At 45.3% G+C, this 19,326-nt stretch overlaps 1 protein-coding gene across 3 annotated transcripts in view; it reads left to right on the top strand.

Moving 5' to 3' along the window:
• The window catches only part of MDGA2 (MAM domain containing glycosylphosphatidylinositol anchor 2), a 939,656-nt gene that overhangs the window by 472,025 nt on the left and 448,305 nt on the right, over positions 1-19,326 (top strand). For 2 of the 3 annotated variants that reach the window (XM_077267305.1, XM_077267303.1), the window contains exon 4: positions 4,215-4,423. Coding sequence is in view for 2 of the 3 variants with exons in the window: in XM_077267303.1 (XP_077123418.1) it covers positions 4,215-4,423 (209 nt within the window). In the remaining variant the exon portion in view is untranslated. The remainder of the gene's footprint in view (positions 1-4,214; positions 4,424-19,326) is intronic. The other variant, XM_077267304.1, reaches the window with a different exon arrangement.

Genomic DNA, 19,326 nt, shown 5'->3' with positions numbered 1-19,326 from the left:
TTGCTGCTACAATTTAAACCTCCTAAAATGATAACAAAATAAAATAACATTTTACAGATGGTGCTGATGTAAAGCCGACATTTGGGAAATGTTATTTATTAATGGTTTTCTGTGGTATGACCATCTGGATTAAAGGGATAATCAATCAAATTTAGAAAATTGCTAATTTTTTAACATTTTTCTCAAATTTTTTATATTTTTTATAAATAAACACAAAACATATTGACCTAAATTTACCATAATCATAAAGTATAATGTGTCACGAGAAAACAGTCTCAAAATCACTGGGATTTGTTGAAGTGTTGCAGAGTTACTACCACATAAAGTGACACTGGTCAGATTTAAAAAATGTGGCTCCGTCACTAAGGGGTTAAGTGATTAAATTCATTTGTGTACTAGAGAATGAATGCATGAATTAGGGAATAAGTGGGTCAAAGTTTACTACTTCAAACCCCATTAATCTGATAACCATTGGGTATAATAATTGCAGTTTACGATGCTTCTTGGGTGGATTTTCTCAGTGCTGGAGCTTCTTGGAGATTGAACTGGTGCCGGTTCCAATATTGCTAGGAGAACGTGTAATGAAATCTGTCCATACTTTATTTGCTCTTTTTGGACCAGATGCGATGGCAGCACGTGAGATCCAGGGGAGGCTGCAGCTGTATGCTCTATCTCTGACAGTGAGCCGGGCTTAGCAAATATTCCTAACCTTTCTAGAAATTACAGCAGCCCAGCGCCTTGTGTCTAGTTTTGCTCTTTTCAGATATTGTTAGGATAATGTACTGTGTGGCATCCTCAGTGCGCCAACAGCACGGAAGTGGAGTGAAACCATTCTGTATCGGACGTCATACACCCGTGACACCCAGCACACGGGATAGTGCCCAACACTGAGCAATAAGGAGAGATATATAATATCAAACAACAAAGCTGCTTTTTATAATGTAAAGTATAGGTCTTATTCCTTAAAATACAAACCTGAGCTGCTGCAGAACCTCTTTTTGTAGAAAAAAAAGCAAGGTTTTATTCATTTTTTTAAAATCCAATTCATCCTGTACGAATAGGTTTGTTGTAATTTAGCTGTGTGTGATGAGGTTCAACAGCAACTGAGGTGTATAATGAAGTTCTGCAGCAGCTGAAGTGCATCATGAGGTTCTGCAGCAGCTGAGGTGTATCATGAGGTTCTGCAGCAGCTGAGGTGTATTTTGAGATTCTGCAGCAGGTGGGGTGTATTATGAGGTTCTGAAGCAGCTGAAGTGTATTGTGATGTTCCGCAGCAGCTGAGGTGTGTATTATGATGTTCTGCAGGAGCTGAGGTGTGTATTATGAGGTTCTGCAATAGCTGAGGTGCATTGTGAGGTTCTGCAGTGGCTGAGGTGTATTATGATCTGCAGCAGCTGAGGTGTGTATTATAATGTTCTGCAGCAGCTGAGGTGTATTAGGATGTTCTGCAGCAGCTGAGGTGTATTATGAAGTTCTGCAGCAGCTGAGGTGTATTATGAGATTCTACAGCAGCTGAGGTGTATTATGAGGTTCTGCAGTAATTGAGGTATATTAGGTTCTGCAGTAGCTGAAGTGTATTATGAAGTTCTGCAGCAGCTGAGGTGTATGATGAGGTTCTGCAACAGCTGAGGTGTATTATGAGGTTCTGCAGCAGCTGAAGTGTATGAAGAGGTTCTGCAGCAGCTGAGGTGTGTATTACTGAGAATCTACAGCAGCTGAGGACTATTATGAGGTTCTGCAGTAGCTGAGTTGTGTATTACTGAGGTTCTGCAGCAGCTGAAGGGTATTATGGGACTGCAGTAGCTGAAGTGTATGATGAAGTTCTGCAGCAGCTGAGGTGACTATGAGGTACTGCAGCAGCTGAGGTGTAGGATGAGGTTCTGCAGAAGCTGAGGTGTATTACTGAGGTTCTAAAGCAGCTGAGGTGTATTATGAGGTTCTGCAGCAGCTGAAGTGTATCATGAGGTTCTGCAGTAGCTGAGGTGTATCATGAGGTTCTGCAGCAGCTGAGGTGTATTATGAGATTCTGCAGCAGGTGGGGTATATTATGAGGTTCTGAAGCAGCTGAGGTGTATTGTGATGTTCCGAAGCAGCTGAGGTGTGTATTATGAGACTGAAGTAGCTGAGGTGTGTATTATGAGACTGAAGTAGCTGAGGTGTACCATGAGGCTCTGCAGTAGTTGAGGTGTAATATGAGGTTCTGCTGTAGCTGAGGTGTATTATGTGATTCTACAGCAGTTGAGGTGTCTAATGAGGTTGTTCAGCAGCTGAGGTGTATTATGAGGTTCTGCAGCAGCTAAGGTGTATCATGAGGTTCTGCAGCAGCTGAGATGCATCTTGAGGTTCTGCAGTGGCTGAGGTGTATTATGAGGTTCTGCAGCACTGAGGTGTATTATGAGGTTCTGTAGCAGCTGAGGTATATGATGAGGTTCTGCATAGCTGATGTGTATTATGAAGTTCTGCAGCAGCTGAGGTGTATGATGAGGTTCTGTAGCAGCTGAGGTGTCTAATGAGGTTCTGCAGCACTGAGGTGTATTATGAGGTTCTGTAGCAGCTGAGGTATATGATGAGGTTCTGCAGTAGCTGATATGCATCATGAGGTTCTACAGCAGCTGAGGTCTATCATGAGTTTCTGCAGCAGCTGAGATGCATCATGAGATTCTGCAGTAGCGGAGGTGCGTTATGAGGTTTTGCAGCAGCTGAGATGTATGATGAGGTTCTGCAGCAGGTGAGGTGCATCATGAGGTTCTGCAGCAGCTGAGGTCTATCATGAGGTTCTGCAGCAGGTGAGGTGCATCATGAGTTTCCATAGCAGCTGAGGTCTATCATGAGGTTCTGCACCAGCTGAGACGTGTATTACTGAGGTTCTGCAGTAGCTGATGTGTATTGAGAGGTTCTGCAGCAGCTGAGGTGTATTGTGAGGTTCTGCAGCAGCTGTGGTGTATGCTGAGGTGTATTATGAGGCTCTGCGGCAGCTGAGATGTATCATGAGATTCTGCAGTAGCGGAGGTGCATTATGAGGTTCTGCAGCAGCTGAGGTGTATTATGAGGTTCTGCAGCAGCAGAGGTGAATTTTGTGGTTCTACAGCAGTTAAGATGTATTATGAGGTTCTGGAGCAGCTGAGGTGTATTATGTGGTTCTGTAGCAGCTGAGGTGTATTATGAGGTTCTGCAGCAGCTGAGGTGTATTATGAGGTTCTGCAGCAGCTGAAGTGTATTTTGTGTTTCTGCAGCAGCTGACATGCATTATGAGGTTCTGGAGCAGCTGAGGTGTGTTATGTGGTTCTGCAGCAGCTGAGGTGCATATTATGAGGTTCTACAGTAGCTGAAGTGTATTATGAGGTTCTGCAGCAGCTGAGGTGCATATTATGAGGTTCTACAGTAGCTGAGGTGTGTTATGAAGTTCTGCAGCAGTTCTGAATGGAGCAGCAGGGCACATGCTTCATTAATTGCTTCTGGCTGGGAGAAATAAGGGACATGGGTTCCCTTCTTGTAGATCACTAGAGGTCTTAGATCACAAGTTGCGCATTCGATGATGAGCACGATACTGGGCTGTCTTCATTAGTGTCATTGACTAAATCAAGCAGCAAGGAACATGCATAATCAATCACTTGGCTTGCAGAAGTGTTGGACATGGGTTCCCTGTTTGTCAATTTGTCAAGGTCCCAGAACACTGGTTCTGACGAATCTTCATCAGTGCTATCGATCGACTATATCGAGCAGCAGGGCACATGCATAATCAATCACTTTTTGCTGGAAGAAATGATGGACATAGATTCCCTTTTTGTCAGTCTGATGTGGTCCCAGAACTCTGGTTGCGCATGCGCTGATGAGAGTAGTAGTGGACTATCTTCATTAGCGCCATTGACTGACTGGAGCACCACGGCACATACTGTACATAATCAATCACTCCTCGCAGGGAGAAACAAGGGACTTTTGTCTATCAGTCGAGGTCCCAGAACTCTGACCCACACCAATCTAACAATTGTCACCTGTTTTACCCCTTTAACAATGCTTTACATGTCTTAACCTATCGAATCAGAGCTTGTAGTTTTACAAATTATCCCTCTGCGGGAAACCGGATAGTAGAAATTCTGTATGTAATTGCTGAAATTGTTCCCAAGTTCCCTTGCTCTACACGAAAGTCTCGGTAACATACATCTAAGAGCTAAAGGATCTTACATAATCTTCTCCTTGTTCCGTTTCATTTTCAGATTTGGATGATCCCATTGTGACCGTACATCAAAGTATAGGAGAAGCCAAGGAACAATTTTACTATGAGAGAACTGTTTTCTTGCGTTGCATTGCTAACTCCAATCCACCAGTCCGGTACAGCTGGAAACGGGGAGAGGAGATCCTTCTACAAGGCTCTGATAAAGGTGTGGAGATATACGAGCCTTTCTTCACCCAGGTAGGAAATAAGGTATCTGATCTCCTTTATTACATATATTAAATATTGATAATGTATCTATTCTCATTTCTTAAAGAGGTTCCCCACCCAAACAAGGACGATTAGGACGTGTCAATCACATTAATGGAATCTGTCATTTGGGGACTCCCATGATGTACAAAACAGAGATGTCTCTTTCTCCATTGGCAGTTTCATTATTTCACCATGAAATGTATGAGAGCGAATGCTAATATTTGTTCCAATAGCAGGGGGTTGCATATTTATAGACGCCCACCACTAGAAAAGGAAGGAAGCGTTTGCTCTAGGTGCCTTCATCATGGTATTTTGATACAGTTCTTGGGTCACAAATTGAGGAAAAGCATCAAGAATCAATTTTCACCTTTCCACACATTATTACATCTTGAACTCCCGCTGAAAACTAGATTTTGGTGCCACAAGACAGCAGCCATGAGGAGCTTCGCGGACAGGATTGTTGAGCATGGCCCATGATTTTCTATTCTATTTCAAGGCACTAAAGATGAAGTGTGGTTTGTATTCCGCTACCTTCACATCTTAAGTGTTGTCAACTTAGAGCTGGGTGGCAGAGCGAAGTAATTAATATCCTCCTGCCCGTGATCTTGTAGTAAAGGGAGATTGGGGAAAACAAAGCCCCCATTTTGGTGATTAGTTGGGACCCCAGAGTCCAACAGCAGTCTAAAAATGATCCCCTTTTCAATAAATGGTTGATAATTTAAGCTTGTAATACTATACGTGGTCAGTTTTCAGCTTCAAAGAGGGCTCCCACAAACAGGCTTAGCGTAAACTACTGCGTTTTCAAGATTTCAAGGATTGCGGAGTTAGCAGCCGGTCAGTGGTGTGAGATGGCAAGTAGAATAGTAACCAGGTCAGAATCAGGAGATCTGTACAGGAACAAAATCACAAGTCAGGAGAGTAGTCACAAAACGAGTGACGGTCAATAATCAGAAATGTCTACAAGGAGTCAAAGCTGCAAAGTTGTCTAATTAAGTCAAATTATTACTGGAAGTGGACTGCAGACTTTCAGGAGCTTAAATAGCTTGCAACCCAGCCCAGGCCACATAGAAGGAAACAAACATCGAAAAACTAACTCCTGATTTCCCAGTGCAGACAAAAATATAAGGATCTGAGAACAAGGAACTGGAGTAGTCGCCTCGCATCGTCCGCAACAAAAACTTGACGCCCCCTGATGACAGAAGGACAGGCATCAACACAGATGTCACAAAGTAGCTATGACTATTAATTTGTATATTATAGGGGGCGAGGGTGTCATACTCAGTTGTCTTACCCTTTACCATTTTTCTAAAAAAATGTATACATGGAAGGTTCAGATGGACTCATTGGGATATTTTCAGAAAATTTTACAATTTTTACATTAAAATTGACACCTGTATGTGAAGGCCTAAATGTCTTTGTTGGGGGCGAGCCCCTTTATAACTAAAACATTGGTATAACTGCATAACGTTCAGCCTATGGCCAGTTATTGAAAAGTCTATCCATTGTGCCAAGTGATCTGAATTATGTTTAATTATTTCAGGACAAACTATAAATGATCAATCAGGCAGGAATTTAATTCCACAAAAATACATATTCATTTATTCTGGATATTTGAAAATTTGGTTAATCTCCAAATAAATGGCGTCCACCAATGGTCTTAACTAAGTAGTGACTAGGGTTGAGCGAAACAGATCGGCCAATTTCAAAGGTCGCCGACTTTTGGGAAAGTCGGGTTTCGTGAAACCCGACCCGATCTCACTGTGGGATCGGGTCGGCCGTCGGCGATCTTCGCTCCAAAGTCGGGTTTCGTTTTTTATATATATATATATATATATGTCATTGAGACACATATATATATATATATATATATATATATATATATATTTATATTTACTTCAGTGCGATATATGTGAAAAGCCGGTAATTCAATTGCCGGCTTTTCATTTCTCCTGCCTAAACCCGACATGATATGAGACATGGTTTACATACAGTAAACCATCTCATATCCCCCTTTTTTTTGCATATTCCACACTACTAATGTTAGTAGTGTGTATGTGCAAAATTTCGGCGCTGTAGCTATTAAATTTAAGGGTTAAATCGCGGAAAAAATTGTCGTGGGCTCCCGCGCAATTTTCTCCGCCAGAGTGGTAAAGCCAGTGACTGAGGGCAGATATTAATAGCCTAGAGAGGGTCCATGGTTATTGGCCCCCCCTGGCTACAAACATCTGCCCCCAGCCACCCCAGAAAAGGCACATCTGGAAGATGCGCCTATTCTGGCACTTGGCCACTCTCTTCCCACTCCCGTGTAGCAGTGGGATATGGGATAATGAAGGGTTAATGTCACCTTGCTATTGTAAGGCGACATTAAGCCAGATTAATAATGGAGAGGCATCAATTATGACCCCTATCCATTATTAATCCAATTGTATGAAATGGTTAAAAAAACACACACACAATATTGCAAAGTATTTTAATGAAATAAAGACACAGGTTGTTGTAATATTTTATTATACTGGTAATCCACCTGAAGACCATCATTCTGTAACAAAGGAAAAATAATAAACCAACAATATACATACCATCCGTAGATCTGTAACGTCCCACGATGCAAATCCATCTCAAGGGGTTAAAATATTTTACAGGCAGGAGCTCTGCTATAATGCAGCTGTGCTCGTGCCTGTAAAACCCCAGGAATGAAGGTAATGTAGGTCAATGACCTGTATTTACCTTCATTCGCGGTGAGGCGCTCTCTGCTGGATCTACTATATACAGTAGATAACACAGGATCCACCATTCACAATAGGTGACATCACAGCTCACCTCCTCCTGTACAATGACTGATAACACCTCTATATACAGTAGATAACACAAGATCCACCATTCACAATAGGTGATATCACATCTCACCTCCTCCTGTATAATGACTATACTATACTATATATAGTAGATAACACAGGATCCACCATTCACAATAGGTGATATCACAGCTCACCTCCTCCTCCTATATAATGACTGGTAACACCTCTATATACAGTAGATAACACAGGATCCACCATTCACAATAGGGGATGTCACAGACCAACCTCTACTCCCTATTCTTGCTATGACCTTTGCACACGCTCATCAGATGCTCCTCCTCGTGTACAATGACTGATAACACCCCTTTATATACAGTAGATGACATAGGATCCCTCAATCACAATAGGTGATGTCACAGCTCACCTACTCCTCCTGTACAATGACTGATAACACCTCTAAATACAGTAGATAACACAGGCTCCACCATTCACAATAGGTGATTGTCATGAATCCCAATGGCTAGGGATAGCACAGGACAAGCAAGGTACAAATATATAACGGACGAGCTCTAGGGTGATGGAACCTGGGCTGACCGCTGCCCTACGCCTGACAAATGCAACTAGAGATAGCCAGGGAGCGTGCCTACGTTGGTTCTAGACGCCACGCACCAGCCTAAGAGCTAACTAGTACTGCAGAGAAAATAAAGACCTCACTTGCCTCCAGAGGAACGAACCCCAAAAGGTATAGTTGCCCCCCACATGTATTGACGGTGAAATGAGAGGAAGGCACACACATAGAGATGATATATATAGGTTTAGCAAATTGAGGCCCGCTGTAAACTAGAAAGCAGAACGATACAAAAGGGGTCTGAGCGGTCAGCAAAAAACCCTAATCAAAAAACCATCCTGAGATTACAAGAACCCATGTGCCAACTCATGGCACATGGGGAGAACCTCAGTCCACTAGAGCTACCAGCTAGCATAGAGACATAATAAGCAAGCTGGACAAAAAACCAAACAACTGAAAATCAGCACTTAGCTTATCCTGAAAGATCTGGGAGCAGGTAGGCAGGAACAAAACAGAGCACATCTGAATACATTGATAGCCGGCAAGGAAATGACAGAAAGGCCAGGTAAAATAGGAAACACCCAGCCTCTGATGGACAGGTGGAAACCAAAGGCCGCAACCCACCAAAGTCACCCAGTACCAGCAGTAACCACCAGAGGGAGCCCACAAACAGAATCCACAACAGGTGATGTCACAGACCAACCTCCACTCCCTATTCTTGCTATGACCTTTGCACACGCTCATCAGATGCTCCTCCTCCTGTACAATGACTGATAACTCCTCTATATACAGTAGATAACACAGGATCCACCATTCACAATAGCTGATGTCAGAGCTCACCTCCTCCTGTACAATGACTGACAACACCTCTATATACAGTAGATAACACAGGATCCACCATTCACAATAGGTGATATCACAGCTCACCTCCTCCTGTATAATGACTGACAACACCTCTATACACAGTAGATAACACAGGATCCACCATTCACAAAAGGTGATATCACAGCTCACCTCCTCCTCCTGTACATTGACTGACAACACCTCTATATACAGTAGATAACACAGGATCCACCATTCACAATAGGTGATATCACAGCTCTCCTGCTCCTCCTCATGTACAATGACTGATAACACCCCTCTATATACAGTAGATGACATAGGATCCCCCAATCACAATAGGTGATGTCACAGCTCACCTCCTACTCCTCCTGTACAATGACTGATAACACCTCTAAATACAGTAGATAACACAGGCTCCACCATTCACAATAGGTGATGTCACAGACCAACCTCCACCCCCTATTCTTGCTATGACCTTTGCACACGCTCATCAGATGCTCCTCCTCCTGTACAATGACTGATAACACCTCTATATACAGTAGATAACACAGGATCCCCCAATCACAATAGGTGATGTCACAGCTCACCTCCTCCTCCTGTACAATGACTGATTACACCTCTATATATAGTAGGTAAGACAGCATCCACCATTTACAATAGGAGATGTCACAGCTCACCTCCTCCACCTGTAAAATGACTGATAACACCTCTATATACAGTAGATAACACAGGATCCCCCAATCACAATAGGTGATGTCACAGCTCACCTCCTCCTCCTGTACAATGACTGATAACACCTCTATATACAGTAGATAACACAGGATCCACCATTCACAATAGATGATAACACAGCTCCCCTCCTCCTGTACAATGACTGATAACACCTCTATATACAGTAGATAACACAGGATCCACCATACACAATAGATGATGTCACAGCTCTCCTCCTCCTGTAAAATGACTGATAACACCTCTATATACAGTAGATAACACAGGATCCACCATTCACAATAGGTGATGTCACAGCTCACCTTCACCCCCTATTCTTGCTATGACCTTTGCACATGCTCATCAGATGCTCAAATACAAAAGATAGGGTCTGAGTCAGTCTGTTGCTGCTAATGTACATGTGCATTTTTATAAAATAACAGGAAGTTTGAATCTAACAAAGCCTCAGTGTGAAAATTACAATTTATAATTTTTCTTTTTATAAAGATTTTGATATCAGGAAAAAAAACTGCCAAATCAGTTACAAAAAAACGCAATTAAGACAAAACCTGATTTAAGCAATAGATTATTTTTCTGATGACATATTCTCTTTAAAGCTTTTCCCAACAGTCTATTTCAAAATTTGTTCCCAGACACATTTACTTTAAGTTGGCCATATAACATGGGTAAAGAAAAATATATAGACAATCTGCAGTAGAGAACAATTTGCTATCACATTGATAGTATCAGAGACTGAAATTATAGTTATGGACTTGAATAAATAATTCTAAAATTAAAATGTATTGTGACCAGGACCCAAAATTATCTGGATGTGAAAATAATGTTACAATACTATTTTCAGCCACGAGAGGCAATGTAGAGTCATATCACCTATCACGCCATGCTATATATTTATAGGTGACGGAGCCTCGTATTGCTAAAAATGGCTTCATTTATAGAATCCGGTACTTTTTCTGGAGACGTGATACATTGAAATATTAAGTAACCGGGGTGTTAAATGTATCTCTCCCCGGAGACCTTGTACAGACTGTAAGGTTTCCATAGTAACCTTAGACACCCGTGGTAAAGAAAATCATAATTTTTTTAAAAGAATAAAAAATGCTTAAAGGGCAAGATCTAACGATACATATAGAACGGCCTCTCGCTGGTGAAGGATGCTCGTGCAATATGGACCCTATAAATAGCATTTGGCCTTACAGGCTTCATTTGTTTTCATTATTCGCCTTATTATTTTCCTAAGTCAATGGCACCCAGACCTTTTAGCCCACACATACTGTATATGTAAAGAGCATTCATGCATCCCTTATAATATAATATATAAAATATAAATATATGTATATATATATATATATATATATATATATATATATATATATATATATATATACACACACACACACACACACAACTGCTCAAAAAAATATAGGGAACACTAAAATACCACATCCTAGATATCACTGAATAAAATATTCCACTTGTAAATCTTTATTCACTACATAGTGGAAAGCGTTGAGAACAATGAAACATAAAAATTATAATGTAAATAAAAATTAATATCTCACAGAGGCCTGGATTTGGAACAATACTCAAAATCAAAGTGGAAAATCAAATTACAGGCTGATCCAACTTCAGTGGAAATGCATCAGAACAAGGAAATGATGCTCAGTAGTGTGTGTGGTCTCCATGTGCCTGTATGACCTCCCTACAACACCTGGGCATGCTCCTGATGAGGCGGCAGATGGTCTCCTGAGGGATCTCCTCCCAAACCTGGACTAAATCATCTGCCAAGTTCTGGACAGTCTGTGGTGCAACGTGACGTTGGTGGATGGTGCGAGACATGATGTCCCAGATGTTTTCAATCGGATTCAGGTCTGGGGAATGGGAGGGCCAGTCAATAGCTTCAATGCCTTCGTTTTCTGGAACTGCTGACACACTCCAGCCACATGAGGTCTGGCATTGTCTTGCGTTAGGAGGAACCCAGGGCCAACCGCACCAGCATATGGTCTCAAAAGGGGTCTGAGGATCTCCTCTCGGTACCTAATGGCAGTCAGGCATCCTCTGGAGAGCACATGGAGGGCTGTTCGGCCCTCCAAAGAAATGCCAACCTACACCATTACTGACCCACAGCCAAACCAGTCATGCTGAAGGATGTTGCAGGAAGCAGATAGCTCTCCACGGCATCTCCAGACTCTGTCACATCTGTCACATGTGCTCAGTGTGAACCTGCTTTCATCTGTGAAGAGCACAGGGCGCCAGTGGCGAATTTGTCAATCCTGGTGTTCTGTGGCAAATGCCAAGCGTCCTGCATGGTGCTGGTCTGTGAGCACAACCCCCATCTGTGGACGTCGGGCACTCAGACCATCCTCATGGAGTCGGTTTCTAACCATTTGTGCAGACACATGCACATTTGTGGCCTGCTGGAGGTCATTTTGCAGGGCTCTGGCAGTGCTCCTCCTGTTCCTCCTTGCACAAAGGCTGAGGTAGCGGTCCTGCTGCTGGGTTGTTGCCCACCAATGGCCCCCTCCACATCTCCTGGTGTACTGGCCTGTCTCCTGGTAGCGCCGCCAACCTCTGGACACTGCTATGACAGACACAGCAAACCTTCTTGCCACAGCTCGCATTAATGTGCCATCCTGGATGAGCCGCACTACCTGAGCCACTTGTGTGCGTTGTAGAGTCCATCTCATGCTACCACTAGTGTGAAAGCACAACCAACATTCAAAAGTGACCAAAACATCAGCAGAAAGCATTGGTACCGAGATGTGGTCTGTGTTCCCCACCTGCAGAACCACTCCTTTATTGAGTGTGTCTTGATAATTGCCAATAATTTCCATCTGTTGTCTATTCCATTTGTACAACAGCATGTGAAATTGATTGTCAAACAGTGTTGCTTCCTAAGTGGACAGTTTGATTTCACAAAAAGTTTGATTTACTTGGAGCTATATTCTTTTGTTTAAGTGTTCCCTTTATTTTTTTTGAGCAGTGTGTATATATATATATATATACACTCACTGGCCACTTTATTAGGTACACCTGTCCAACTTCTTGTTAACACTTAATTTCTAATCAGCCAATCACATGGCGGCAACTCAGTGCATTTAGGCATGTAGACATGGTCAAGACAATCTCCTGCAGTTCAAACCGAGCATCAGTATGGGGAAGAAAGGTGATTTGAGTGCCTTTGAACGTGGCATGGTTGTTGGTGCCAGAAGGGCTGGTCTGAGTATTTCAGAAACTGCTGATCTACTGGGATTTTCACGCACAATCATCTCTAGGGTTTACAGAGAATGGTCCGAAAAAGAAAAAAAATCCAGTGAGCGGCAGTTCTGTGGGCGGAAATGCCTTGTTGATGCCAGAGGTCAGAGGAGAATGGGCAGACTGGTTCGAGCTGATAGAAAGGCAACAGTGACTCAAATCGCCACCCGTTACAACCAAGGTAGGCCTAAGAGCATCTCTGAACGCACAGTGCGTCGAACTTTGAGGCAGATGGGCTACAGCAGCAGAAGACCACACCGGGTACCACTCCTTTCAGCTAAGAACAGGAAACTGAGGCTACAATTTGTACAAGCTCATCGAAATTGGACAGTAGAAGATTGGAAAAATGTTGCTTGGTCTGATGAGTCTCGATTTCTGCTGCGACATTCGGATGGTAGGGTCAGAATTTGGCGTAAACAACATGAAAGCATGGATCCATCCTGCCTTGTATGGAGCATCTTTGGGATGTGCAGCCGACAAATCTGCAGCAACTGTGTGATGCCATCATGTCAATATGGACCAAAATCTCTGAGGAATGCTTCCAGCATCTTGTTGAATCTATGCCACGAAGAATTGAGGCAGTTCTGAAGGCAAAAGGGGGTCCAACCCGTTACTAGCATGGTGTACCTAATAAAGTGGCCGGTGAGTGTATATATATATATATATATATATATATATATATACCGGTATATATATATATCTATAATATAACGCTGGGAGCGTCACTCTGTCCGAAGCCTTTATAGACTGCGCAAGCGCAAGCGCCGGCGCAGTCTGGACCCCACAGAGCGACGCTCCCCAGGAGATCGCGGTATGCGTAAGCGCTGAACGCACACCGCGATCTCCAACAGAGAAACAGGGACGAGCCAGGAGGCAGAGGGTGAGTATACTTACCTGTCCCGTTCCACCGACGCCATTCCGGGCCATGAATATCCCCCTGCTCCCGGAATCGGCGCCTGCGCAGTCCGCGCTTTCCGGCGCCATTTTCTTGAAGACACATTGCAGTGTGTCTTCAAGAAAATGGCGCCGGAAAGCGCGGACTGCGCAGGCGCCGACTCCGGGAGCAGGGGGATATTCATGGCCCGGAATGGCGTCGGTGGAACGGGACAGGTAAGTATACTCACCCTCTGCAAGTAACAAATTGCTGTGCCATGAGGCTGTGGCACTTCATGCCACAGCTATTTGTTACTTACGCCACTTACGTCCACAGCCACCGCACCCACCACAACCACGCACAGCCGCCGCACCCAGCACAGCCGCCGCACCGAGCACAGCCGCCGCACCCAGCACAGCCACGCACAGCCGCCCACAGCCACGCACAGCCGCCGCACCCAGTACAGCCGCCGCACCCAGCACAGCCACCCATAGCCGCCGCACCCAGCACAGCCTCCGCACCCACCACAGCCACCGCACCCAGCACAGCCACGCACAGCCGCCGCACCCAGCACAGCCACCGCACCGAGCACAGCCGCCGCACCCAGCACAGCTACGCACAGCCGCCCACAGCTACGCACAGCCGCCCACAGCCACACACAGCCGCCGCACCCAGCACAGCCGCCGCACCCAGCACAGCCGTCCACAGCCGCCGCACCCAGCACAGCCGCCTACAGCCACACACAGCCGCCTACAGCCACGCACAGCCGCCGCACCCAGCACAGTTGTCCACAGCCGCCGCACCCAGCACAGCCACCCACAGCCGCCCGCACCCAGCACAGCCACGCACAGCCGCGCCACATACAGCCGCCCGCACTCAGCACAGCCGCCGCACTCAGCACAGCCACCGCACCCAGCACAGCCGCCCACAGCCACGCACAGCCGCCTACAGCCACGCACAGCCGCCTACAGCCACGCACAGCCGCCGCACCCAGCACAGCCGCCGCACCCAGCACAGCCGCCGCACTCAGCACAGCCGCCGCACCCAGCACAGCCACGCACAGCTGCCGCACCCAGCACAGCCACCGCACCCAGCACAGCCGTCCACAGCCGCCGCACCCAGCACAGCCACGCACAGCCGCCCACAGCCACGCACAGCCGCCTAGAGCCACGCACAGCCGCTGCACCCAGCACAGGCACGCACAGCCACCCACAGCTGCCGCACCCAGCACAGCCGCCGCACCCAGCACAGCCACGCACAGCCGCCGCACCCAGCACAGCCACCGCACCCAGCACAGCCGCCCACAGCCGCCGCCCACAGCCACACACAGCCGCTGCACCCAGCACAGCCACCGCACCCAGCACAGCCACCCACAGCCGCCCGCACCCAGCAGCGCCAAGCACAGCCGCCCGCACTCAGCACAGCCGCCCGCACTCAGCACAGCCGCCCGTACTCAGCACAGCCGCCCGCACTCAGCACAGCCGCCCGCACTCCGCACAGCCGCCCGCACTCCGCACAGCCGCCCGCAATGATGGGGGCGCAGGATGGAGCAGCACGTGATAGGATGGGGGCGCAGGATGGGAGCACATGACAGGATGGGGATGCAGGATGGAGCAGCACATGACACGGTGGAGCAGCACATGACAGGATGGGGTGCAGGATGGAGCAGCACATGACACGGTGGAGCAGCACATGACAGGATGGGGATACAGGATAGAGCAGCACATGACACGGTGGAGCAGCACATGACAGGATGGGGGCGCAGGATGGAGCAGCACATGACAGGATGGGAGAGCAAGATGGGAGCAGCACATACCAGGATGGAGACCATATACCAATATAAATGCTCGCCACCCGGGCGTAGAACGGGTTCAATAGCTAGTATATGTATATAGTGATAAAACCCCCAAGTGAATGAAAGAACATGCCCATGGTTACATATGACACTAGGTAAGGTAAGTACCTAATTAAGGGGAACCCATAACCTATCTTTAATTTTTTCTTTTATTTTACTTGGTGTAAATGCCGCTGTTCTCCTGAATCCGGTGCTCTTTTTCTTTTGTTCCTGCTCCTCTCTGTTCCTGACATATGGCCCTCTTTTCCCTGTATATAAATCTAGTCTTTCCAGCCAACTGGGTGTAATCATCTAGGAGTTTTGGACCACACCCACTTGAATAAAAAGACTACATTTATAGACTAGGAAGAGTGGGCAATATCTCAGGAAAGGAGAGGCGCAGAAACAAAAGAAAAACATCTCTGGATTCAGGAGAATGCAGCAGTTTAAACAATATAAAGAAAATGCATATATGGCAAGTGTCAGGTCCTATTAAATTGCAATTATAAAAAAAAATGCTCCAATGCTTAGATATTAGTGTTACATACTTGTTATAGCGCACCTTATCATAGTTTTTACTTCTCTGCCAAATGTCCACCTAATGTATCCCGTGCTGGTTATCTCATATATTCAGTAGCTCAGTAGATAAGATCCAATCTAAAAATACCATCAAAGTAATGCTGTGTATATTACACATATACACATATATGAGGATGAGGTAGAAGTTGCACATTGATCCTGTGGCCTGGCAGGCTCAGAATGGCCCACAGGAGAACCGGAGGAATCCTACGGTGGCCCCTGTGCAAGAGTGGGCCACCACCCTCTTATATGAGCCATACTTGGCACTATATACTATTACATGTAGCTGAAAAGTGGGGCCTTGGAGATGGTTGCTGGTGGGCATTTGGCACCCCAGTCCGACATTGGGACCTGGTGACATATTAGGAGACACCAATGTTATAAATGGCACATGGTAGGTCAGAAAAGATGTTACGGGAACTTCACGTTTATGATAAGTGAATAAGAGCGCTATATAGTGCTTATATAATTCCATACAGTCTCCTAATAAATGCTACCCTATATTACCTATAGTACATACCAATGCTCATAAAATACCAAGGTCTTCGGTGCCATAGAGAACCTCAGCCACATAAGAAGAATCCAAGTATGGTAGACAAGAGCTAGAAGTAGGTAGAGGGTCTTTAAATTTCATCTTATCATACTGACCATGCTGTATATATATCGTACAGTAAAAAACAGATTTGGGGCTTTTAAGCATCAGAGGTGTCTAGATTCTGTTTTGGAGAATTAACTCTTTGTGTCCTGAGAACTGTACTGGTGAGGTGACCCAATGACTAGGACAAGTGACAGAGTAGGGCATCAAAAGCGATAATGCGAATAGTGATCTACAGACTAACTTCCCTCATTGACCCCTCAACCAGCCATCTGGTATTCTACTGTATAATGACCGTGGTAAGAACCTCGAAACAGGTGACTGCAAATGAAGGTCTAATCTGAAGCCATGAGGCAAAGTATGTTAAAGTATAGGACATCGAGTTATAAAGTGACTACAGCAGGTGGCACCAGGGAGACCAGCTAAATGTGCCACAATTCTGGCGTAATTTGCACCAAAATCTGTCTTTTATGACTTGCACCATATATATGATGTGTCTTAGGGTATGTTTCCACATGGCGTATTTGCTGCAGATTGGACGCTGCGTACAGCCGCAACATCCAGTCTGCAGCATCCAGATGTTACAACATAGTGGATGGGATTTTATGAAATCCCATATCCACTATGTGTACAAAGATGCAGGTGGCAAACCTGTGTATACGCACATGCGTAGCGTCTTTATAGACCTCAGCATGTCTATTTACAATGCGGAGACGCTCAGTCTCCCCAAGATAAATAGCACTGTTCTATGTATAGGATGCGGTAACTCAATGAACACATGCGGAATCACCACGCGTACAAAAGCCAGCAGCACTTTGGACGGGGAAGGTGTCCGCTGCGTCTAAGGGTACCGTCTCACAAAACGATTTACCAACGATCACGACCAGCGATACGACCTGGCCGTGATCGTTGGTAAGTCGTTGTGTGATCGCTGGGGAGCTGTCACACAGACAGCTCTCCAGCGACCAACGATGCCGAGGTCCCCAGGTAACCAGGGTAAACATCGGGTTACTAAGCGCAGGGCCGCGCTTAGTAACCCGATGTTTACCCTGGTTACCGTCGTAAATGTAAAAAAAAAAACAAAAAACAGTACATACTCACATTCCGGTGTCCGTCAGGTCCCTTGCCGTCTGCTTCCCGCACTGACTGACTGCCGGCCGTAAAGTGAAAGCAGATCACAGCGGTGACGTCACCGCTGTGCTCTGCTTTCACTTTACGGCCGGGAGTCAGTCAGTGCGGGAAGCAGACGGCAAGGGACCTGACGGACACCGGAATGTGAGTATGTACTGGTTTTTTTTTTTTTACATTTACGACGGTAACCAGGGTAAACATGGGGTTACTAAGCGCGGCCCTGCGCTTAGTAACCCGATGTTTACCCTGGTTACAAGCGAACGCATCGTTGGATCGGTGTCACACACACCGATCCAACGATGACAGCGGGAGATCCAGCGACAAAAGAAAGTTCCAAACGATCTGCTACGACATACGATTCTCAGCAGGGTCCCTGATCGCTACTGCGTGTCAGACACAGCGATATCGTATGGATATCGCTGGAACGTCATGGATCGTACCGTCGTAGCGTCAAAAGTGCCACTGTGAGACGGTACCCTAAAGCGCTGCCATTCTGAACTGTGGAAACATAGCCTTAGACATTTTTTACAACTTGGCCGACGAGGTGGTGTTACCTCAAATACTTGGGAGTGTGACTTATTCAAAAAGGAGTAAGGCTTAAGATGTGGCACAATGCACCAAAAAATTGTGAATCGTAACTTTGGTGTGAAGTAAGCCAACTAATAGGTGGGGTGAATTTAGACTAAACAGAATTTAAATTAGACAATTTTATCAAACAAAATGAACCATTTTGATCAATTTTAAGACTATCAGGTCTAAGTTTGTACTGTCTAAGAATTAAATAGTTTCGATAAGTATGCCACAGTATTCTGTGTCTTTGCATTATTTTTCCCAGAGAGCATTGGTGTTTCCTCCAAAAAGAATTGGTACAACTTTGAGCTCCATTAAAGCCTCCCTTTTCCTACATGGCCAGTCAGTAACCTACTCTGCGCTGGTGAGGTAGAAGAGTGTTCAATCGGCTTTCTACAAATGGATATAATGAATTTTTCATGAAAGCTTTAATTTATCCAAAAAAACGTAATGTGGCAAGATTCATTAAAGGATGGCAACTAGAGATGGGAGGATCAATCTCCTTACCTCCTGGCATTCCCAGCTCTTCATTTGATTAGCCAGGCCGGTGAAACGTCATCACTCATCAGTGCAGCAGGAAATGCTGGGAGGTAAAGAAAGTGCTAACATCGTGCCAACCAAGCTTATCAAAAGACGAGTTGGGAATGTCAGGTGGTCACAGATAATGGACGTGGCCGATAGACCGGAGTCCCTCGAATTAATTCTCCTATCTTTAGTGGCAAAACCCCCAAATTGGTACTAGACAGACTGTATTCTTTGTCTTGGAGAAGAGTTAATTTTCATCAGTTTCCCCAAGGAGCATTGCCAGCCTAAAAGTCTCCCTAGACCAACTGGTGGGTCTCCACAGGGAGAAACAGTACCCCTTGACCTCCAAGCCCCTCATCCAGCTGACCATTTCCATGATCTGCACTGATAAGGAACTGTAAATAGATGCATTTTATTTTGTGGAAAGTACTGGCTTGGCTAAATATTCGAATGTAGCAAGACTCAGGTCGGATATTGACTTATAGGATGGAAACCTCCACTAGGTGGAACTACTGAAATAGTATATTTATTTGGAGAAATACAGTATATTTCATTTCCAGAAATAATACAAATGTGGGAAATTTATGAACTACAAGAACTTT

The sequence above is a fragment of the Ranitomeya variabilis genome, chromosome 1 (assembly GCF_051348905.1).
Source record: "Ranitomeya variabilis isolate aRanVar5 chromosome 1, aRanVar5.hap1, whole genome shotgun sequence".
Taxonomy (NCBI): Eukaryota; Metazoa; Chordata; class Amphibia; order Anura; family Dendrobatidae; genus Ranitomeya; species Ranitomeya variabilis.
This window is presented reverse-complemented; position numbering and strand designations above follow the sequence as displayed.